Here is a 24,592-nt window from a genome sequence, read left to right on the forward strand (position 1 = left end):
TTGCTCAGACCAGTCGGCTTGTACATGTTGCCCATCCGAGTCAACTTAGCATGCGCAATTTGATTCGCTTTTTCAGAATACAGATTCAGATCTGCAGTTTATATACAGTATTAAAAGCGACAAATGTTACAGAATCGAATCATTTGCCATGTTGTAGTGTTGAAAAAGCATTGAACTTTTGATAACTTTGGATACTACATTATATTGATGCCTATTTGAAAGACGGGAGGACTTAGCACATTTATTCCAGCCACTCCTGGTTAGCAGTTAGACTTATTAATCTGATGTTAGGGCTGGATATAAAAGCATATCTGCAAGTGCTTTGTATTATTCAACTTAAATGTCAGCGCTTTTGAGCATTGAAAAAGATGAAAATTACAGCTCGCAAAACATTAATTAACTATGTGGTAGTGTGTTAATGCATTAAGACATAACATTATTCAACTTTTTGAAAAATTATCTACTGCTTTTTCCTTGAACTCTCCAGTTTATACCAAAGCCTATTAGCACATTTTGCTGGATGCAGTGCTTGAAACGGACTTTTAAAAAGCTGTTTGAATCTTTCCTGTGAAGTATGCTAGAAGTAGACAATAGAAACAGTTTAGAACTGCTTAGAAACATGAAAGACATCACCGGCGTAAAAGAGCTAAATAAGGAAGTAGACATGACAAAAAGGTGAAACCAATTAACAGGTGAGAGTTAACAAGACCAAAGCGTGAGGACCAAAATAGGAAAATAAAATACCAACAGGCTCAAAAAAAAAAAAGGATGGAAATAGTGGTCACAGTAGGTGGTTTTTGTCTCTGTGTAGGTGGATATCTGGTTTCTATGTGCATATATTGTGTGCAGTTTGCTGCATCCACGCCACACACCGCAGTCCGGTTCATTTTAACTTTTAAAACATCCATTTAAATAATTCATGTCCTACTCTAGCCAGCTCATCACTATCTCTAGTGCTCTCCTTTCCATCTCTCAATCTCTCCATCTCTATCTCATGCTCTTTTTTTTCATTCTGTGGAGTGGGGAAGGGAATTGCTTGGACCTGCAGCCAAGCTCAACTCATTAAGCCTGAATCCTCACTCATTTTTTTGCTATGCCTTGCCTCCTCATTTGTCATATTTTTGAGTGGATAGAGGGAGGGCATTTCCATAAGGGAAATACAGTGATGGAGTGAGTTTATGCTACATCCTGAAGAGAAGAGACGAGAAGAGGTCATTGCTAAGGGTTATAAAAGGTTGTGAGAAAGAAGAATGACCCAAAGTGGTTTTAGATTTCAGGATATTTAGTTAAGAGGTATGTAAGTAAACTCTGTCTTTCCTTCCTTTCCGGAATTTCCATTAATTTCCATACATTTTTCCATTAATTTTACTCATTTAAGAGTTCAGAACATATACACATTTCCAATACAGTTCTACCCTGTGTGTTGTTCTGCCATAAAAGATATCTTTGTACACAGAGCCACTCTTCTTTGTCTGCTTTACCACAATCATGCCCCATTCTGCTGCAAACATCACCTCTGAAAAAAGCAAAAAAAAAGCAGCATGAACACTTGGGCAAGAATGCTAAAACATATGCTAATGATGCTCATTTCCAGCTAATCCAAGCTGCATGTTAATACGAGAATCATGCACAGGCATAAACTAGCTCGGATAGGTCGGCTGTCTAATCACAGGATGAGAAGAAGCACAGTTTTACATTTTCACAAATCATTATCAAATAGAATTATCCTTTATTCCTTCGTTAATTTGTTAATTGAAAAGCTTTCATCTCAGACAGATGAGATGGTGGAGAAAATACAATTGCCCCAATTGTTAGTCTGCAGAAATTGAATTTCCGTACAGCACTAAGGGAGATTAAATGCATAGTAATGATTGGTAATTATATTGATATACAACTTCTACAAAAAAAACTTCTAAAAAGCTGTGAAAAGTCACATGCATAGGGTAGTTAGAAGAGTGACAGAAGGTCTGCCATGTGCTTCAGGTGTTATTTAACAATCTATACAGCGTACTTAAGGGATAACACTTCCTTATTATACTTGAGTGTTTAGATGAGTATGATTGTGCTCTTACTCAAATCTCAAAGATCATGACTTACATTCTACCATATTTCTGTGCATTTTAAATCTATTTATAAACTAGATATAAAACATCCAATCAGTCCAATCCAAACCAATCCATACAAGTCTACCAATATGTATGGCTTCACAATCATCTTTGCACAAGGATTCTGCATATTAGTCTTGTTTGCTCTTCAACAGAGTACATTAATGTGACTTTAATGAAAAAAATAAACAACTTTGTACAATTTCATACAGGTTAGAGTGCTGCAGTTGGATTTTGTTTGCTTTCTTATAACTCTTATAACTCTTATAACTCCACTGCTAGCACACACCTAACCTTAATCTTCATGACTTTTGATGGAAATGAGACACAGCAGAAACCTCATATTAAAGCTAACATACTGTAAGGTAACATTAGGTTTTATATTTTTTATTTAAACTAAAAGAGTTAAAAGGATTCCTTTTGTTTACTGAGGTTTAAATTTAGGTTTAGGTGCCGACATATCATTAATTTCTCATATCTATAATTCTGTCAAAGTAGGGTCCTAAGACAAACATGTGAGTATGTTTTATTTACTATGAAATAATTTTTTTTAAGGTAAAACCCTTTTTTTTGGAACAAATTCAGATTTTTAGATTGTTATACTTTAGGTCTTAGAGAATACATAAATTTTTTTTAAAAAACTTATGATGATGTGGTTTTAATAAGTATTAAGAACTTTCTCTGCTATGTTATACCAATTATTAGTTATTTACTGACATTAAGCTTAATTAGAAACAGTCAGACAGAAACTTATAACCAGACCATGCTTGAGCTTACAGAATAATAAGGTACTATCTGTTTCGACAGTGTTCAAATCTCTACTGTGTAATTGTCTCCAATTTTTTTTTTTTTTTGATAATCTTAATTTGAAACAACATTAAGCAGTAGGCTGTAGATTGTTAAGCTAATAATATTAAGGTCACAAGTTGTGTTTAGTGGCTAGACATTACCTTTTAACATACCAAGGCCTTTTATTCTACTATTTACATCAATTTTAGCAATATGCAGTTTTCTTTAATAACTCTCTAATGTGAATTCTGTTACATTCTGGTTTTCTGTCAATAAAATGTCCTTGGCCCTTTCTCTATATGAGAAAGCGAGACTTGAGGCGTGACTTGAGGATATACGCTATGTGGCCAGATGTATGTGGACACCTGACCATCACACCCATATGTGGTTCTTCCCCAAACTGTTGCCACAAAGTTGGAAGCACACAATTTTATAGAATGTTTTTGTATGCTGTAGCATTACAATTTCCCTTCACTGGAACTAATTTGGCCCAAACCTGTTTCCGCATGACAATGCCCCTGTGCACAAAGAGAGGTCCATAAAGACATGGTTTGCCAAGGTTGGTGTGGAAGAACTCGAGTGGCCGCACAGAGCCCTGACCTCAACCCCACTGAACACCTTTGGGATGAATTGGAACGCTGACTGTGCACCAGGTCTCCTCGCCTAATATCAGTGCCTGACGTCACTAAAGCTCTTGTGGCTGAATGGGCTAATCCCCAAAAACATACACAAAATCTAGCGGCAATCCTTCCCAGAGTACTGGAGGTTATTATAACAGCAAAGGGGGACTAAATATGGAATGGGATGTTCAATAAGCACAGGTGTGTTTAGTCAGGTGTCCACATACTTTTGGCCATATAGTGTATCAGAGGGTCAATAGTTTGTGCCACAGTTTTGAAAAAGATGCAATAAAATCCCTCCTTAAAAGCCATGGAAATGACAGCTAAAAAGCGCTAAGCCCTCCGACTCCCCCAGCTTCAGCCTGATGGTTGAGGAGCAGCTAGTGTTAAAACCTGGGATCAGTACGTTTGAACTGAGTGAAGAATCAATTCAGCAAATACTGAGGCAATTAGAGCCCAAAGAGTGTTCCCACTGTGCAGCACAGGCACAGATACGTCAGCAGATAAATAAATAAAGCCCACATCGTCGAGGCAGCTGCTTTGTTTGGAAGTTTGAAACGACTCGTCTCTGGCTCAGAGTGTGCTAATTAATGAGGTGTGTAAACTTATCTCATTAAAAAGAAAAAAGGCCTCTCTGTCCAGTCTCACTTTTCACTTCATCTTTCTCTCCCACCTCATGTGTGCTTTCTTTCACTCTCCCTTCTACTGTCTCTCGTGCTCCCCTTTTTTCTCTCTCTATCTCTCTCTTCTATCTCTTTGCAGCTCTTTGCAGATAACCTGCATGTGAAGTTTTTATAGCAGCCCTAGTGAAATCACCCTTCTGAGTCAAGGTGCTCTGGGCAAGGAGGTGCCATAAAAGATTGATTAGTGATGCTTCGGAGACAGAAGTGTCAAGTGCTCTTTTTCGCTTTCTAAGGCCGCAGACTACATGCTGTACAATAGAGCACCAAATCTTTGCACTTAGAGAAAAGGTCAGCGTGTGGAGAGTCTGAGAAGCAGGTCGTTAAAAAGGAAAGGATGCGGAGGGCGTAGACATAAAGGGCATGCTCTAATATAAAATGAAATTCTTCCTTTTTCCTAGGCTTGCATGTTTTCTTATTAGTCCTTGTTTGTGAACCGATGAAGCTGATAAAAATCCAGTGACCACGTTACTATTCACATCTGCCCACTCCTGTAGCCTCTAGAGGGCAGTGTTGAGAGCAAGGGGAAGCTAAAAATATTTCTTGAAGCAGCCCCAGGCTTGAGCAGTGCCTAGTATGAGAATGATATTCGCCTGAGGCTAGCCATCCATCGTTTAGCTGAGAGAAGGGAAGAGAGACAAACTGGTGACATGTACTGAAAACTAAATGGGAATAACAGCTGGCTTCAGTGAATCAGCCCCCACTGGCAAAAGATATATGCGTGAATGCAAACGTGCATGTCACAATTGGTGAAGGGGAAGACAATTTTGCCCTCACCACTCATAAATTTTGCCGCAATATCTTTCTGATTTAAGCGCTTGTTAATTTCTGATTACTGTTAGTGTGTAATGAATTGTGACTAATCTTCATTGCTAATGACAGTATAACAATATCACGCTAATTTCTCATTTTCGGTTGTAATGAAAAGGAAGGACAAGATGGATATAATTCTGGCACTCGGAGTGAGAGAGTGTACATGGTCTGATACCGAAATCTGGGTCAATCAGCAGATATTTATACAATAAAGACTGACAGTGAAAAGCATAGCTAATTCAATGATATATTAAATCATTAAGTGCATTTCAAAATTTCAGCTGGCCTGGTTGTCAGCTTGCCCTGCTATTTCAATGTGATTGAGTCTTAAATGTTTTCCTATGAGTCTATTTATACATGGTCTCATTTAGCTATGTGTGTGTGTGGGTTTTTTTAAAATATATATATTCTGTGCTGCTATTCGATTTTAACAAATAAACAAATTGCTGGTCCCGAGAGGAGAGAAACCATATCACTCAGAGATCTATTCTGTCTGACAGGTAGTGTTTACAGAAATAGTATGGTTTCACACGGAGAAAGTGAGAGTGAGGAGGAAGCACGGACAGCGTATTTCCTATCAAAAAGATGCGTTTACATGAGTAAAGTAGCACCTAGCTGAAGTAGTTCCTCTCAAAGTACTCAGACCCGTGAGTGGAGATTCAGACACTTCTTCTAGCTATACAATTCAGTGGATATAGAGGAAGGTGTGTCATTCCAGACTGTGTCATCACGGTGCTGTGATTCAGTGTGTTACACAGCTAATCTGAGCTCAGTGCATTAGGATGGAGTACAGTTTCACATGCGCCTTCTTGTGAACATTAGTAAAATTCAAATTAATTTCATTTGTATCGCGCTCTTAACATTAGACATTGAGCATTAGAGGAATATGGATGTAGATTTAGATCCGTAATGAGCAAGCCAGAGGTGACAATGGCAAAAAATACTCCCTGAAATGACACACAGAAGAAACCTTGAGAGGAATCTTGAGTGACACCGGATAGTGGGATTATAAATCATCTCTTAAATCTTTGGTGTGTTGGGGTGAGCCATATGATTATATCGCAATACACTTTTGAATAATCAATAGGGATGTCCTGATCTGATACTGAGTATAGGTATCAGGGTATGATATCTTGATACCGTTGACATAGTTCCTGTTTTTGAATCATTTACAGAGAGTTTCTTGGCTGTGTCGGCGTGGAAACTATGCTGTTTTTTCTGCTTTCAACAATAATTTTGCGCTTCTTTTTTGTGCTTCTTTTCGTCTTCTTTTGTTGTAATTTTCACTTTCCATTTCTGCCACATCTTCATTTTCTCAAAGGGTTAAATTTCTGAATTTAAATTTTATATCCGGAATTTATATATTTCTGTAAAGCTGCTTTGTGACATTGTCCACTGTTAAAAGTGCTATACTAATAAAAATTTAATTGAATTAAAATTTTATTTGTCACATGCATAACCATACACAGTACGACTTGCAGTGAAATGCTTTATACACCCGTTCCGACATAAAATAAGAAAATATAGAAAAATATTAAATATGAAGAAAAAAAAAATATATATATATATATATGTATGTAAAGAAAAATATTAAATACAAGAAAAATATATACAGAAAAAAATATAAAAAAGTGTATATATATATATATATATATATATATATATATATATATATATATATATATATATATATATATATATATATGTATAGCAGTCTGACAGTACCAATATAGAGTGTGGATACGTGCAGTTTTGTGCAATATGTGCCGTTTGTGCGATGTAATGTGCAATAATGTGCAATGTGCAATAAATGCAATACTAAATACTAAATTGCAATACTAAAATAAATTAGTAACCTTATGTAATGTAGATGGAGGTTGGGTGTTTGAAGAAGATGCATGGATGGAGATGGACGATTCTTAGTCCTTGGTGTTGTACTGGTTAAATTGAATTGAAAGACTATATAACATTGGCCTGAAGCACTGGATAGGTATCGGTTCAGATTTGACATGTTTTCCATGAATGTGTCTTACATTGACTGACACAGCACAGCTAACCAGGGATTGGCAAAAGCAAGCACATTTTCATGTTTGTTCACTTTTGGTATTTTCGTGATCATAAACGAATGAGCTGCACTGAAAAAGTGGATGCAACATTCAAACTCTGCATCGGCATTGGCATTTTCTAACTTTACATGCCTTTCTGACCCCCTCATAGCACAAATGCAGGTATACAGAGGTAGTTTACTTTCAATTAGATTTTGTGGGTCTTCACTATGTATATGACCTAAAAGTAATAATTACAGTGAATTCACACTGAAATCTTTTACAAACTGTCTTTTGCTTTTGTTTCAGTAGTGTTTAAATTCATACCAGCTAGGATACTGAATCCATTATATGTCCACAATAACATTGCTGTATTAAAATCACACATTTATTTACAAAATAGTCAGCAATATCAGGGTTTTTAGAATGCCGATATCAGTATCAGTCAATTTTGCACTTCACATGCAGTCAGATGGTTCTTACGAATTTTTGTTACGCTTTCACTTTCTCTCGCATTACCTTCTTTTGATGATTATTTAGGCAAGCTCTCAAAAGACTCTACATGCGCCTACATATATAAAACTGTAAATGTGTGAAATAGATTTTCACTGTTGGAACTGCTGGGAAGCGGATTAACTAGATAAAGCTCTTGGGCATGAGGCTTGCATTCTCCAGCGCTATGTAACAATTTGTTAAAAATAGACGAGGCAGAGATCACGTTTTGCAAACAAATCATTAAACAAAATGTGTTGGATTGCAATTTGTTCAGATATACTTACTACGAAGAGACTGATGAGCATTTCGTTTCACTTAGGAAAGCACAAGGTGAAAATTTAGTGTTTGTCAAGTTTTGAAAGTGGACTATTAAATATACTTCATATACCGTTTTAATTGCAAACCTAGACTGGAGCTTGTATGTTGTAATGTTTATAGGGGGTAAACATGCAGTGGGGAAAAATGTGCTTTCTGGACATGGTTGCATTTCACAGGTTGTGACTTCTGTGCCATTCCTCATTAATTCTGCACTTTACTGCTGTTTGATCTAAGTGTTAGTCTGATATTTATATATTTAACACCATGCTTGATTTTGAATTTTGAATGTTAGGGTTAATAAATACATGTGCATTTGTATCTACATTTGTAACACTACCAGTAAATATAGACTAAACATAAATCCTTCCAAAATATGCATTTATTGTGCCATTGATGCTTTACTTTTTAATTTAAAAACCATACAAGAAGACACAAGCATCATGTAGCAAAATTGTGGAGCTTCATTTCTGTTTTTTTTTACCATGTGTAAAAAGAAAACATGTAAGAAGATCCAATTACTACAGAGCACTTGTCATCTTGTGTTAGCATATGAAGCGAATATCCAGTAAATACAAAGATGCTAGTCAGACAGCCCTTCTATCAGTCAACTACTTACTGCCCTTGAAGATTTGTCGAGGGCAAAAACACAATAGGCTATTTAAAAAGTCAGGATCAGTGCCCCCAAAGCCACTCAAAGGATTTATAGTACTTGAGTACTTGCTAATTTTCTCTGTCAAGCATGGGTGGTTCTAGAGGTGGAGATGGGAGGACACCCCACTTTCAAAGAAAACTCCTTTCGTACTTTCACTTTAACAGCAATTAAACAGGAAGAGGTTACAGGGGTGGCACTGTGGCATTGCTGCCTCATAGCTTCTGGGTTCCTAGTTTCATCCTTAGCTTAGGTTACTTCCTGTGTGGAGTTTCACATGTTCTCTGTGTGCTCACGTTGGTTTCGTCCTGGTTCTCTGGTTTCCTCCCACCTCTCAAAAACATGCTGATAGGTTGACTGGCTATGCTAAATGCCTGTAGTTGTGAATGAGTGTGTGCACTATGCCATGTGATGAACTTGTGTCCCATCCAGGAGAATTTTTTTTGCAATCAGAAGCTCATACATTACAGGAAAGGAGGTGTGACACCTTTAGATGTGACTAAAGAATCAAAGGACTCATCACTTAACTTTAATTGCAAGCCTTTTTCGATAGAACTTATTCCTAGTGTGTACTTGCATGTACATGAGTGTGTGTAGCAGATATTAAACTCCACTAAGCTGAGCCAGACCAGAGCTCAGCTGGCCAGATTTGAAATCTGCTGTAGTCTGGATTGCCAGATAATGCAGCTGGTATGAGATTAACCAAGGAATGTATGTGTGAGTGATGGATACAGTAAGGGCTGATTCTTATGGGGATTACTTTGCTTCTCTCTGCTCCTACTTTTCCTCTCTGGAGTTGGGGACGACATGTTGCTCCAAGCACCATACATATATAAAATGCACCAATGCACACGAGCCCACTGGAGAAGGGCTATTTTGAGGAAATACTTTTTTAATATGAATTGGTAATGCTAAATACTGAAGCTTATTCACCTAACTTTATTCTTTAATTCTCAATATTAAATATAGTTTAGATGTTGTTATATACAATATAAAATTGCATGTGGACACTTCACGGGTAGTATGAATATAATATTTATACATCTGTTATTCAAAAAATGACATATAATCTGATTTCTGGGTGTTGCATCATTATTTCATGCTGGAGGAACACGAATGTGACAATACACAGCAGAGGGAATTCAATCATCCTTAATTATTCATATGCTGATTAAAACTTGAGCTCAGGCTTTTGGGTCATTCAACTTGGCATGCTTCATTGTGCTTCTAGGGGGGTCTTCTGTCCACATACTAATCTAAATCTGTCCATTTAGCTATGGACCAAGAAGCAGAAGAACAGAAGCCCAAGATGTCCTGAAATTCAAAAAGAAGTCCCCTATTCTTCATTTGATTCTGATGCAAGCAGACAGTCTGTGTGATTCCCAACAGCATGTCCTGTTGCATCTATCTTCTGGTCTCCTGGAAGGCAATGGAGCAAATTTAAGTGGTTAAGACTGATTACATAGAAGATATACTTGCATGCACATATATGTGACTTCCATTTCAGTAGCCAATCTACATGATCTAGCACCACCAATGTGTGATCACCATGAATGCATTTGCTTTGGGCTCTCTAGTCCAAGCCTGCTGAGTATAAGATCATAATAGCACCTGCTTTGATGTGTAGCCTCAGACAGTTCTAGACCAGCCTGATGTCAGCTCTGTGAGATGAACCATGAAGAGAGGGACCTGGGAGAGAGGCAGAGCTGGTGTCAGTGAGACAGTGGGAGAAAAGAAAGCATTACTGCTAGTGGGGCATTGGGAAAAAAGACCCAGTTTGTGCAGTGAGACAGTGGGAGAGAAACAGAATTATTGGCAGTTAGACAGTGGAGAAAGAGGCAGCAAATTTGGCAGTGAGACAGTGTAAGACAGTCAGAATGATCAGAAACAGAATTATTGGTAGTGAGACAGTGGAGAGCAAGACAACATTAGTGGCAATGATACAATGTGAGAGAGACAGAATTCTTGGCAGTGAGACAATACAAAGGTGGGAGGCAACTATTTTGGTGGTAGGACAGTACAAGAGAGAAATCATTAGTTGCAGTGAGACTGTGAGAGAGACAATACTATTGGCAGTGAGGCTGGAAGAAGACCATTTTAGTAGCAATAAGACAAAGACAGCATTAATGGCAGTGAGAAAGTGGGAGATAGGTTAGTAGCAGTGAGAGAGAGAGACAGTGTGAGTGGTAGTGGAACCTTGAGAGTCTGTGTGTGTGTGTGTGTGTGTGTGTGTGTGTGTGTGTGAGAGAGAGAGAGAGAGAGAGAGAGAGAGAGAGAGACATACATTACTGGCTGTAAGACAGTGCAAAAGTTGGGGGCAGAAATATTATGAGTGAGATAGTAAGAGATTAAGAGAGACACTAAGAGAGAAACACATATTATTGGCAGTGAGACAGTAAAATGGAGACAACATTACTGGCAGTAAAACAGCATTATTGGCTGTGAGACAGTGGAAAAGCTGTAGGCAGAAATATTAGGAGTGAGATAGTAAGAAAGAGACAACATTATTGGCAGTGAGACTGTAAAAAAAGCGAGGCAACATTATTCCATGTGGGAAAGAGACAGCATTAGTGCAACTGAGACAACTGAAGTGAGATATTATAGAGAGAGAGAGAGAGAGAGAGAGAGAGACTGGACAGAATAAAAGACTAGCAGCAGTGAGACAGTGGGAGAGCTAATGTTAGCGTTGGAGCGGCTCAGTAAGAACAGTATAGATGTGCATATGTAATCCAGTCTCAGTAGTGTAATGAGCTTCTGCAGCATGCTGACACACACACACACACACACACACACACACACACACACACACACTAAAGAGGCTGTTTCCTGTCAAATGGGAGAATGTGTCAACAGAGCTAATTGTTTGACGTTAGAAAGCTATTGTGGGGATTTTATAGCCTTTTCACAGTCAGGGGGAAATTAAGCCGTTTTTCAAAGATGGCTGCATTCCAGTCACATTTCATCCCTTTGGGAGAGGGCTTCTAAAAATTATTTACTCTCCATTTGCCCTAATGTGTGGAATTCAGTGAAGCCTCTAATAATTCCAGTCTGTCTCGAAATAAGAGTGTCTGAATAATCATCGGCACTTAGTGCTATTAATGACAAGTGGCTAGTCAGAGAGATCATAATTTGGGGTGGGGGCGGCCTATTGCTTTAGAGAGGGTCAGGTAAAAGAATATTTCATCAATAATTTCATATTAGAGACTCCGGGGTCATAGTAAAAGGTTGATGAAAGCAGAAACCTGTACATCATGGTTTTCAGAAACTTTTGGTTTTAGTTTTGTGTTCTTAGAGATTCAACACAGATCCAATAATATTTTATCACACTATGGGGAATAATTAATATAATTAAGAAAACGTCAATGGCTACTGTAATAGCTGTCTTCATATGAGTGGTATTTTTTTGTGTAGATAAAAGATAGGTATCTGAAGAGAAAAAATGTTTCCTCCATGTTGACTAGGATTGACATCTGAAAAAAATTCAGATCAAACTTCACTTCTTCTTTGCATAAATTTAAACTCAGAAACTGTATCATGTATTCTGGCCTGCCTTTCTCTATGATAGTAACAGTTTCTGTTCCTGTAAATCACCAAACCCGGCTTCTTTGTCTCATCATGTTTCTGCCTGATTATATATAACTTTGCTTTGATTAGCTTGTGTGTGTGTTTATGTGCGTGTGTGTGTTTACATGCAGGCAGGAACACGTTGCTGATGTTTTGACATGTTCTTCATTGGGGAATCCTTGCATGTTGCCGTTTAATTAGAGTTCATTAAAGCTAATGACAGAGGTTTACATATAACATAATGCAGACAGAAATCTCTCTCTCTCTCTCTCTAATACAGTGACAGGTCAAAAGCTTCAGTTAATGCTCACATCAAACATCAGAATGGGAAAAATTGTGATCTCAGTGACCAGGACATGGTTGCTGGTGCCAGATGGGCTGTTTTGAGTATTTCAGTAACTGCTGATCTCCTGGGATTTTCACACACAGCAGTCTCTAGCGTTTACACAGAATGGTGCAAAAAACAAAAAACATCCAGTGAGTGGCAGTTCTGTGGGTAGAAACGCTTTGTCGATGAGACGTCAGAGCAGAATGGACAGATTGGTTTGAGCTAACCGGAAGGCTATTGTAACTTAAATAACCACTCTATACAACCGTGGTGAGCAGAAGAGCACCTCAGAACGCACAGCATGTCTAACCTTGAGGTGGATAGGTCACAAGCGGAAGACCACACTGGATTCCCCTCCTGTCAGCCAAGCTTCAGGAAATATATTCGTAACTACAATTTAATTATAACTAAAGTCCTAGATTTGTATATAGTTGCATGGTGCTAGCAGAAAGCGAGAGAATCAGGTACGATTGCAGGTTGTGTGCGCTTCACTGCTACTTCCTATTCCAGCTAATTTAAAGAGCTGTGCTGCTCAGCAGAGCATAGAACTGCAACATGCAGAAGCAGTGTGTGTATCATGTCTGCTTTAATAAAATAGATTTAAATGAGCTTTCCTGTCATATATTTAATTGCCTACTCCATTTAGAATCATGAATTTTGCAGGTCAAGCATGGCAAGACCAGATTAACTTTGTCATATTTCTCTATGTTTAATGTAATTAGGTTTATTAATGTAATTATTATAAAAACACATATACATTTTATTATACAAAATCCATTGTCAGAAACTGTATTTTTAATAACAGCATTTTAACTGTAACCTTTACTACGTGCAGATCATGATTATCCCAATCGTAGTGTAGCCACTCTGCTAATTCTCATTTATTTCACCATTTAAATAAAAACTATTAACCATTACCACACAAAAATATAATGTGGATTGTTACAGTGTATATAAAATGGAAAAAACTCTAAATAAATGCAGTTTGAGCCAGAGCGAGAATGTAGACGTCAGATCTGTGGTTGGGGTAAAGGTGGAGCTGATGTAAGCAGATCACTAATTATGATTGGTATTTTGGTAGCATTGACATCACCTCTACCAAATACAGTTGGCTGAAAAAACAACAGTCTTTTGCAGGCAGTGTTAAATTCACCACAGAAGCTCTAGATAACAGTACGAAGCTAATTGTGAAAATGAGTTTGGGTGCATCTCTGGCCACCAAGTTGTTGTGTAGCACAAGTGGTAAACAGATCATGCAGTAAAAATACCAACTTAACTGAATAAAGTCGAAATGATCAAGCAGTCTTCTAAATAATTGTGAAATAAATGCTGTATTCGGTGAAGAAAGTGCTTCTGCACAGTGACTAAATCTCTTATGAGTAACTCTCAAGCTGATTTCTTCCTTCATAAAACACTCAGGCCTGCAGTTCTTTCATATGCTAGATGTATTCATATATTCTCAAATCATCGATGCTCTGCAGAGATTGTTTTAAATTGGGCTGCAGGCAGACACGGGTGCCGCTGCGTTGGAGGAGATGCTGGAGATTAAATTATAGTGGGAGGAAGAAAGAAGCAGCAAAGTGGGAACCCATTCTGTTTGGGTGGAGAAAGTTTCTCAGATTGCACTGAGTATAAAGCAGGAAGAGATTTTTTTTGGAAAATCCTGGAAGCAGACTGGTACATACAACACACACAGCCACACTTATACGAAGTGCAGAGCATGCACAAACACAGGCACACACACATCTTATACTAGACTTCATGTGATTGTGGCTCAGGGGATATGCTCCCTACTGCACCATAAAACTTTACATTTTCCTCCCAAAGAGCCGAGTTGAAGATAAGATGTGAATATCTGAGCAGATATACACAATAGAGCCTGAAATTGGCTGCCAAAACTTTTAGGATATTTGTAGATCGTCAGACTCACTTGTGTCTGTGTGTCTGTGTGAGTCTGTGGAAAAACAGAAACTATGATATGAAGGAAGGATCATGACACATTGTTTCATTCACACACTGATACAAACTCCACAAACTAAACTGAGTATCTATACAGTCTATAATAAACCAAGCTACACCAAAACAATGTGCAACAAAATAACCTACAACCAATCACTCTACAATAAAACATCCTACAACAAAAGAGTCTACAATAACACAACCTACACAAAAACAGACTACAACATAAAACCTACACCAAAAGAGTCTACAATAAACCAACTGACACCAAAACATTTTACAATAAAACAGCCTACACCAAAAGTGTCTACAATAAAGCAACCTACACCAAAACATTTTACAATAAAACAGCCTACACCAAAAGTGTCTACAATACAACAGCATACACCAAAAGAGTCGTCTTTACAATAAATCAACCTACAGCAAACAGTCTAAAATAAAACAACCTTCACCCAGACAGTTTATAATAAAATAACATAAACCAAAACAGGCTACAGATGAAACAACCTTCATCCAAACAGTCTACAGTAAAAACCACCTTTACCAAAACAGTATACAATAAAAACAACCTTCGTCAAAACAGTCTACAATATAAAACAACATACACCAAAACAACATACACTGAAAGAGTCCACACTGAAATTACCCACACTAGAGGAGTGTGTTAGGACCGAAATTCCATGGGACCCAACAAAGGTGTTGTGAGACTGAGCAGTTTTTAATTTCATTTGGGTAGGAGCGAGTGGTCAGATGTGAAGCTTGTGGGACCAAGAAAGATCATGTTAATTAACACGGGAGTTTTTTTGGATGCATCATGGTGCTCAGTAAAAATTGGGGTTCATTCATTCATTCATTCATTCATTAACCTTCAGTAACTGCTTTGTCCTGGTCAGAGTTGATGTTGATTAAATGACTTTATAATTTATATTGTGGGGAAATAGAAACAATTAAGTCAATCATATGCCTGCTGCCCAACTGGCCTTGCACCTGACCCCCAACCTTCCTTTTGCAAGTAGTGAGCTTCTACATGTCACCATTTCAGGCTGAACCCGACTGGGTTATGGGAGATATCCGATAACCATTGTCACTTGCGGACGCCACCCCAGGCCTGACTCCAGGAGTAACCCTAATCCAGGCAGGGACCATTAATTGAGGTCTTTAGGATCGCTCTTTGCCTGGCCTCTCCTCTCAGATCTGTTCACCAAGGGTGGCCTTACTGGGAGCATTAGGCTCTCGGTGACATAGTCCTGATGTCCACTGAAGTATACAAGCCACTTCAGGTGGGATTGGTCAGAATTCCGTTGGGAGTAGACAGGAGTGGGATTAAAACCTCTAGTCTACACTGAAACAAACTACACTGACTCATCCTATACCATAATGGGAGTATGAGCTGTAGAACACCTCTAATTCAGCAGCCTCACACCACTGTGGGTTTCACACACACCTGAATAGTCTGATAATTAGCTTATTCCTTTCATCAGGCATGCTCGAGCATGGAAAGCACTAATGTGTTCAGGACCATGACTTCACACCCTGCACACCCTGTCTGCATCTTCAGTGCTAAATGTGACCTTGATCCATACATAGTGAGCTGATCTCTTACATGTTTTTATACACGTCCTTCACTTTATCTTGCTCTTTCTTTGAAAATTAATTACAGGAAATAGATTCAATTAGATATGGACATGAGCTCTCACTTATGTAAATAACATGCAAATAAGCTGATGCTAACAAAGCCTTGGCCATTGTCCAGACCTTTGTGTGTGTTAAAAAAACATGATAAAAGGTTGCAGAAAAAACAGTCCCCTCTGCTTGTTCTGCTTTTATGCTTTATCGTGCTTAACTCCCTCTTTACTGTGTAAACAATCCGTTTGAAATTTTAAAGCAGTCTGCTGCTTGTAAGGTAAATTGTAACCTTTTTCCAACCTTTCTCGTCCCTTAACCGACCCACCCCTCAGTTGAAAGTGAACATGCCTGCCTTCTGGTTTGGCTTTTATTAAAAAGGGGTAGAGTTAAGTAGCAGAACCCCGGTCCCTCAAAAGTTCAGGGTATTGGTTCTCATCTGAATGGTTTGTTATATCTTTTTTTTTTCAACACAAGTCTTTTCTGCTCTAATAACTCTAATGTATGCAGTGTCATAGCTAATAACGGTTTGTACATTTGCAACAGTACAACCGGAGTGAATAATAAATATGTTAAAATGATATTAATAAAAATAATAAACTGTTCCCCAGTCACTATTGGGCAATTCACTTAACAGTTAACAATTCACTACAGTTAATAATGTTATAATATTTAATTAATAATACCAATAATACCAAAAATATACATACAGTAGGTCATCTCTGCCTATAGAACAAAATGCACTTATTTCTAGAGCACATGTGGTCAATCCTCACTAACTTGTTTTACTTTAAAGGGCTTGAATATGTTTTAAGAAATATCTGAGTAACACACAACAGACAATGCAGTTTAAATAATATAATCCATGCCGGGGTGGTGTGATATGGACTGATGCGAAGCGGAGGAGTATTTGCTCCCTCACCTGCATCTCCTTTTTTTCCTTGAAGTTAATGAGACAAAAACACAGCTTGTCATGTTACAGGTAAACCAGAAAACGTGAACACCTCTGACCTGAAGACTTTTCCCCGTGCTCGGAAAGTTTACAAAGCACCACGACTGTTACAAAGTGATGACACCTAGGACTGCTTCTGTAAATATTACATATACATTTCCGTACATATACATCTCTGTCTTTATCAAACAGCATGTTTTTTTTTTCATTTGTTTTTTATTAGGCTTAGATTATATGGAGCATCTGCCATACAAGTCCCTGTGAATGAGCTGTTACTATAGAAACAACTATGTATTAGAACCAGCACATTAATGTAAGTTTGTTGTTTATGTTACAACCTTTTGACCAGCCAGATTTGAGAATTAAACCCTGCTGTGGTATAATGAGCAATATACTGTAAGTGGGCCTAAAATAGCTTCATGAGTGTATGTGGAAAAGTCAGAAATTGTTTTATGGACTTTAAACTACATATGTGTAATATTGACACACTATTACTGCAGCATGTATAGGTAAAGATTAAGGGAATTAATTTTTATACGCCTGCATTCCGTGTGGTCATACTGGACAGACTTCTCTTTTTTCATTTTCGATGACCTCAGCTAAGCTCCAGATCTCTCTCTCTCTCTCTCTCTCTCTCTCTCTGTCTCTCGCTCTCTTACTGATGTCATATATCAGTCTGGGCGTGTGTGAGCATGTGTATCAGACACTATGATCTTGATGCGTCTGTGTATCTAAAAGCCTTCTCCTGTTCTGTGTGTTGTATATCACTGTGGTAACAGGTAGAATGTGCAGATGATAGGAGAGAGACCTCTATCAGCCACAGAGCTATCAGGCACGATCGCAGCTGACACCCTCATTATGAGAGGCAGACTGGCCAACATTTATGTGTGTATGTATGTGCTTATGTGTGTGTGTGTGCGTGTGTGTCTGTGTGTGTGCATATTGTGTGTAGGGGCTGGAGGGAGTCTTGTTAGCTGAGTATAGAATGTATCTTAGAATTAAGGCCTGATTTTAATAGGATGACTTGCAGGCGGATGACATGAATGTGTGTTTTATTTTTAGCAACACTGATAGACTATCTAGGTAGAACAGGACGTCTTTTGCCAGCCCTCCGTAGCCATTTCCAACACCACTACACCCAGACACGCACACACACACACCCAGACACACACATACTGCTACTGTGTATAGGGCCCTTCTCCTAGACCACTGTCCTATCTTCTAGAAATCACACAGTTGCATGGGTCAATCTGATAATTCATTGTTGAACCATGAAGCGAGGAGGTCACACATGAACTGTAAAGTGGCCAAAGGTGAGCTATAGCCAGCTCAACGGCTCCCGCTGAGTCTCCAAGCTGTGACAAGTTTGCTTTTCATAAACTGCAGTACACAAGCATAATTCTTGCACATTTTTCAGAATCCAAGGCTGGTACATTTGGTCAAATGGGAAAGCTGTTTTTAAACCCAGGTGCAGTCCAGGGAACTGAAAACTGTGGTCTTGGGTTCACTTCACAAGAACTCAGGTGAAAAATAAACACTTAAAAATGCTGAATTATACCAATTGTCTTTCCTTTTTGCTAAAACACACAGCAGACGTGTATAGAGCTGCACTTTGGAAGGAACTCATACGTGTATCTGTATGAAAACAAGCCATTGATGAACTTGCCATCCTCTGAACGAGTCCAGAAATGATCCCGGGTAGAGACATGAGTATTATGGTTAACAGTAAAAGCCTTGTAGGGGTCTGGCAAAGCAGCCTTTGTGGGATCCATCACTACATTATTAACTCTTTCCAAATGTAGTGCTGGTGTTGCATTTGGCACTGAATACCTGTGTTCCCCTGCATGCTTCATTTTGGTCAAACACTCAAAGTACTGGTGTTTAATAACAGCAGAAACTCACTAATTTCCCTAATGATCACTTGGACTTTATTAATTACCAGCTTTCATGGATCTATTGTTCACGTATTGTACACAAACACATGCCTGAATTCCTGGCTACTTAATTGGAATCAGTATATATATATATATATATATACATGTATGTATATATATATGTGTGTGTGTGTGTGTGTGTGTATAAAATATACACTTCACACATGTAGATGCCCAAGTTACCAGGGTCTGAGATCTCTGTGTTTGTGTACAACTATAATTGAGACCCTGGAGGCTGGACATTGATGGCACAGAGGCCCTGATCAAACTCTCCCCTCTCATTAAAATGTGTGTGTATGTGTGTTTGTAATTTATACGAGTGGATTTATTTGATCATTATTTTTATTATTTTGTTACAAAGCTGTATTGTTTCTTTGGTCAGTAATCAGAGACCAAAGCGTCAACATTTCACATATCAGCTTGTACATATCAGTTGCTTTGGGATGATTCATAGTACATCACTGTTTGAGGGGAAAAAGCTAATTATAACAGAATATTTGACATCACAGTGGTGCAGTGGGTAAGTGGTGCCACCTCATAGCTCCAGGGTCCCTGGTTGAATTCTCAGCTTGGGTTACTTTCGGTATGGAGTTTCTCTCCATGTCTGTGTGGGTTTCCTCTGGTTCTCTGGTTTCCTCCCAAGAACATGTAGGTGGATTGGCTATGCTACAGTTACCCCTAGGTGTGAATGAGTATGTGAATGCATCTGTTTTGATGAGCTGGCATCCCGTCCAAGGTGTACTCTCGCCTCACGAATATAATATTTGCCAACCAATCAAATATCATCTTAATGGTAAAATATTGAAATTAGAGCTTCTTCCAATTTGATCATGTAACCTGTGATAATATATTCTGTTCCAGAAGTAACCCAGTTTTTTTTTTTAAACCACTATCGCGATGCAGGCCTTGACTTTGCTCCACAGATATGGAAATCAATGGCAACAAATCTTAACAACCTGGTGACATTTCCAAAATGAAAAGGACCGACCAATACTATTAATCTCCTCAGTGACAAGTGTTTATTTGACATTTCACATTTAATAAATCATTTTAAATACATTTCACATAAAATGACAACACATGTGTGGGCTTGGTGGTGGTGTTATTTTAAAGGAAACTTTAAAACCGTTTTCTTTTCATTCCTATCATTTGATTGTGAAAGCATGTTTCCTGTGAAGTTTGGTAAACTAAAGCTTATTGCAGTTATTTAACAAGGTTATAGACTTGCAGCATATCTTAAAGAGCCAAATAGATGTTCGTTAAATTACTTGCATGATAGCAAGTGCTATCAGTGAAGTGTGTGATGTTCAGAGTGCAGCATTAAGTATTTTAGCATTCTATGAAAATGAGCCCATAATTAATTAAAGACAGTAAAGCGTTTTTGCTCACAGCTAGACAATTAATTTCCTTCATTGGTGGCTATTATTCAGTGGCTGTGAGATTATGAATGGATGTAAAAGCACACAGTCTGGGGCACAGTGCAGTTAATCACCAAAGCAGTTTGGCTTAAGAGCATTTGACTCGCAGAGAAAAAGAGAGAGAGAGAAGGTAAAAAAAATAGAAAGGGAGAAATAGAAGACAAGACAGAGAATGGTGTTATAGAGCATCCTTGGTTTGAAGTAGCTTTACAGGAGGCTTTTGTAGCGTTTTGTTTTTATTGTGCTTTAAGACCTAGTCTTGTTTTGCTTTGTAAGGTCTTCTTTATTCACTTGCTCACCACCACTCACTTATGGGAAGTAACAGGGACATACAGTAATTTGCTTGAAACTCATTTCAATCAAGCCTTTAGGCTGAAGTCACACTTGGGAGGCCTTGTCTTCTCCCTAAAGAATAAATAGTTCTGCCTCGCTGATGCACACAAGGTCTAATTATGGCAAAAAGCCTGGAAACTGTTTTTATTTTTCCACAGTTCTTGGTGAATTGGTGTGATTCTGCATTTGAAGAGGGCAAGACGTTCTCGTTACAGTTCCATCTGGAATTGAGACGATTCTTTCTTTTGTGACACCAGAGTGAACACCAATACACAAACAAAGAAACTCACAAGGAACAATTAATTAATTCTCTGGTCTTCTCTTCCAGCCCAGCATCCTCCACATCTTTAGTGTATTTTTTTCAGAGCAGCGGTTCTGTGGTTTTCTCATGCTTGCCCTGTCTCTGATTGGCATCTATGCATCCGTTGAGTCAGGAAGTCGAGTGGCATCAAGTGTGCTCTCTTGGGAAGCAGCCATGTCTCCTCAGGAAACATCCTGCTGTGGCTGCATTCAAAACCGCTTAATACATACAAGATATTATTTGCTACCAAACACACTATTACATAGTCGTTATTAGGAAAAAGCATGAGCACATTTTGGATACTGAGTCAAGTGTGTACTGTTGCTGAAGCCTGCTGGAGAATGATAATGCCCTCCTTTGCCGGGACCATGCTAGCCTATAGTACCTGACTGACCTATTATTTACATCTCTAGTTGTTAGCGAGCATCACATAGTGCTTAGTTTTTAGATTTCTTTTCTGTGCTTTTAAGGAAATGCTTTTTTTTCCCCAACCTAATCACTATTTCCTGCATCTGTAGCAATAATGCAATTGGTACTGATTTAGACAGTACTGAGAAAAGAATAGAAAACCCATTTACTTGAAATTAATGGAATCCTAAAGGCAATTGTTGTATCAGAGTTTAAAATACTACAGCAGAGATTCTAAACTAGTTTTCTAGTCAAATCTTCAAACACTGAAGCCTGACATGCGTTCATCTTCAGTAACCACTTTATTGATGGATTAACTGTTGATCTGGAGCCGGTCCTGGGAACACTAGGTGTGAGGCGAAAACATACCCTGGATAGGACGCCAGTCCATGTGCACACAAATTGACACTAAGGGGAAATTTAGTGAAGCCAATCCACCTACCGGGAGGTGGGAGGAAATCAGAGAGCCTGGAGGAAACCCCTGTAGACACAGAGAAAACATGCAAATGTCCCCACAGACTGTAACCTAAGCTCAGAATCAAACCAGCGACCCTGGAGCCGTGAGGCAGCAATGCTACCTACTGCTGTAAAATGTAATTTCAGTAACTTGTGCTTTCTAGTTTTGTAGTATGCATGTGCTGTCAGGCAAAAATTGAGGCACTGAGGAAAGGTTCACATGTACACTGGTAATGCATATGCACAGATTCTTTCTTCTGAACAATTAGTTTCCTTTCTGAAAGGACGAACATATTTAGAGAACTCATAAAATCATTCTGCAAATATATACAGTATGTTGCACAGAGAATTTGATTCACCCTGCAACTGCCCTTAGATTTTCATTATAAATAAATTTTGGGTAAATGAAAAAAGTTACAAAATTTTGTGCATAGTAATCACACATAGGCTACATATGCAGTAGATAGAGATTAGATTTAAAAAATGCTGGAGTAGAACTTTAAGGTGTTTTTCTTTTGGACTCAATTTGCTGGTATATTCTCAGATTTTCCTCCAGCCCAAAACTCCATGTGTTGGAACTCCATGTGGTAAGAATCTGAAATTGACTAACTGACTGATCTGACTGATTCTAAACTAAATGTTTGCACGAGCCAGGCACTAGACAGAGTGTGAAGTCGCGTGGAGAGTCATTTACTAGGCACATCTAAATGCCTCCAGTGACCCAGACAGTCTGTTCACCTCTAGACTTTATGCGATTTTAATCACATACACTGCAAGCATGATGAATGAGGTCATTGAATTGTCATCACCATATTCTATATGCTCTCTTGCTCACTACTGGAGTCTTTGCGTGTGTGTGTGTCGGTGTGTGTGTGTCAGTGTGTCTGTGTGTGCTTTTCATTACACAAAATTAATATTGATCATCAGAAACTAAACATATGAGTCAGGGAAAACACAATATTATGTATTAGCCTGCAAAAATCCATAATTGTATCCGAAGCTGCAACACTGTACAAAATCTGTGTGTGGTAGGAGGTGGAAGTGTGTGTGTGTGTGTGAATATGCATCAGTTACTGATGGCATTAGCAGGACAGCTGTAATCTGAACCCGTCTGTTGGAAGCTCATGATCATTATGGAGTCCAGAGGGAGCTGAAAGTACTTTAAAGCAGGAGCACACACTCACATACACACACACATTCTTCCTCTCCCTCAGATCCAGCCACTCCATGTAAATGAATACTCATGGCAAGGATTTTATTATGCCATTAACAGTTAATTTGAGTCTGTAATTAAAAATATCCGTCAGGCTAAAATGAACCAATCGGCCTTCCTCTGGGAGGATCACCTTGCCAGGGACAATACCACAGATGAACATGAAACGAGAGAAACAGAGTAAGTAAGTGACTGAGTGAGAGAGAGAGAGAGAGAGAGAGAGAGAGAGAAAGAGAGAGAGCGCACTGGTGCATATAAAATGTGTGTGAAAATGAGTGTGGTTGTTTTGAGGATACGCATCCATAAGCAGATGATATACTCGAGCTTGTAATATGTAATATGGGTGTCACACTTGGTTGCAATGTTTGGTGTGTGTGTGTATGTGTGTATGAGAGAGAGAGAGAGAGAGAGAGATATGACCTTTTTCTGTGCTGTTCTGTTGTGGGGCTCATTAGTGTGTGTGTTCACTTATTACCATTCTCCTGTTGTCCCTTGCTTTCCTGACATGCATAACACGGTTTTCAGACTGTCTGAGACAGAGAGAGAAAGAGAGAGAGAGAGAGAGAGGGAGAGAGAGAACATGCAAATTTGCGGTACAGGAAGGATATGACACATGCGAGACATGGTGACAGAAGAGACACGTGCAGAAGTGTGTGTGTGTGTGTGTTTGATGCTTAGCGCTGTGGTCAAACACACTCTATAACGAGTGCAGTGCAGTGTAGTCTGCTCTGTAGTACAGCTACAACTAGAGCTCTAAACATATTTTCTCATGGTAATGCTGTTGAATAATGCTGAATAATGATGAAGTTACTATATGAGGCCATTTCTGAACAATTAGGAGCAATTAACAGCATCTTAACCTCCTGCCCTAATACAGTAATGTTGTATGCACAAAGTAAGGAATCATACTACAGACTGTGCAGTTATAGTGTGAATGAGTTGTTCATGCAGCACAACACCACAAGTATAACCACACGGTCTGGAGTGTTTTATTTTGCTTGTACCACGGTGATTTGCCAAAGACTACAATGTTTAATTTATTAATGAATAACATGTTGCACAGTTTAAGGGTTTATAGATTAGATTTAGAGTTGTGGAATGTCCAAGAGACAAGTTATTTCCTCACTTATGTTATAGCTGCAATAAACAATCATTCCCTCACCAGCCTCTCTTTCTCTCTCACTCACTCCATCAGATTGTGCTCTCTCTCTCTCTCTCTCTCTCTCTGTGCCTCTCTCTTTCAAAAAAACGCAGCCATTTTACAAAAAAAACCTATAAACTCCACTTTCCAGAGACTTCCCTGTGCTGGAGAAATGAAACTTTGCAAAGCACTAAAACTGTTGCAAAGCAGATTCAACCAAGACTCCTTCTCTAAATGTTAAATAAATGTCTTCTAACAAAAAAAAAATCACCACATCAACGAATATACTTCTTACTTTGCTAAATAACAACATGTTTTTAACTTTTATTATTAGTCTTAGATTATCTGGAGCATCCGCCGTATATATCCCTGTTGAAGAGCTGTTACTATAGAAACAATAACATATTAAAACGAGTGCAATATTGTAAGCCTATTTTTCATGTTACAG

At 38.5% G+C, this 24,592-nt stretch overlaps 1 protein-coding gene across 2 annotated transcripts in view; it reads left to right on the forward strand.

Moving 5' to 3' along the window:
- tafa3b (TAFA chemokine like family member 3b) overlaps positions 1-24,592 on the forward strand; it is a 111,104-nt gene that overhangs the window by 23,333 nt on the left and 63,179 nt on the right. Inside the window, exon 1 of one of the 2 annotated variants that reach the window (XM_034306371.2) lies at positions 22,795-23,183. The exons of the other annotated variant lie outside the window; for it this stretch is intronic. Within the exon in view, the coding sequence (XP_034162262.1) occupies positions 23,104-23,183 (80 nt within the window). The 5' untranslated portion in view covers positions 22,795-23,103. Of the gene's footprint in view, positions 1-22,794; positions 23,184-24,592 lie in introns of those variants that run through there. 2 annotated transcript variants of the gene reach the window in all.

The sequence above is a fragment of the Pangasianodon hypophthalmus genome, chromosome 8 (assembly GCF_027358585.1).
Source record: "Pangasianodon hypophthalmus isolate fPanHyp1 chromosome 8, fPanHyp1.pri, whole genome shotgun sequence".
Taxonomy (NCBI): Eukaryota; Metazoa; Chordata; class Actinopteri; order Siluriformes; family Pangasiidae; genus Pangasianodon; species Pangasianodon hypophthalmus.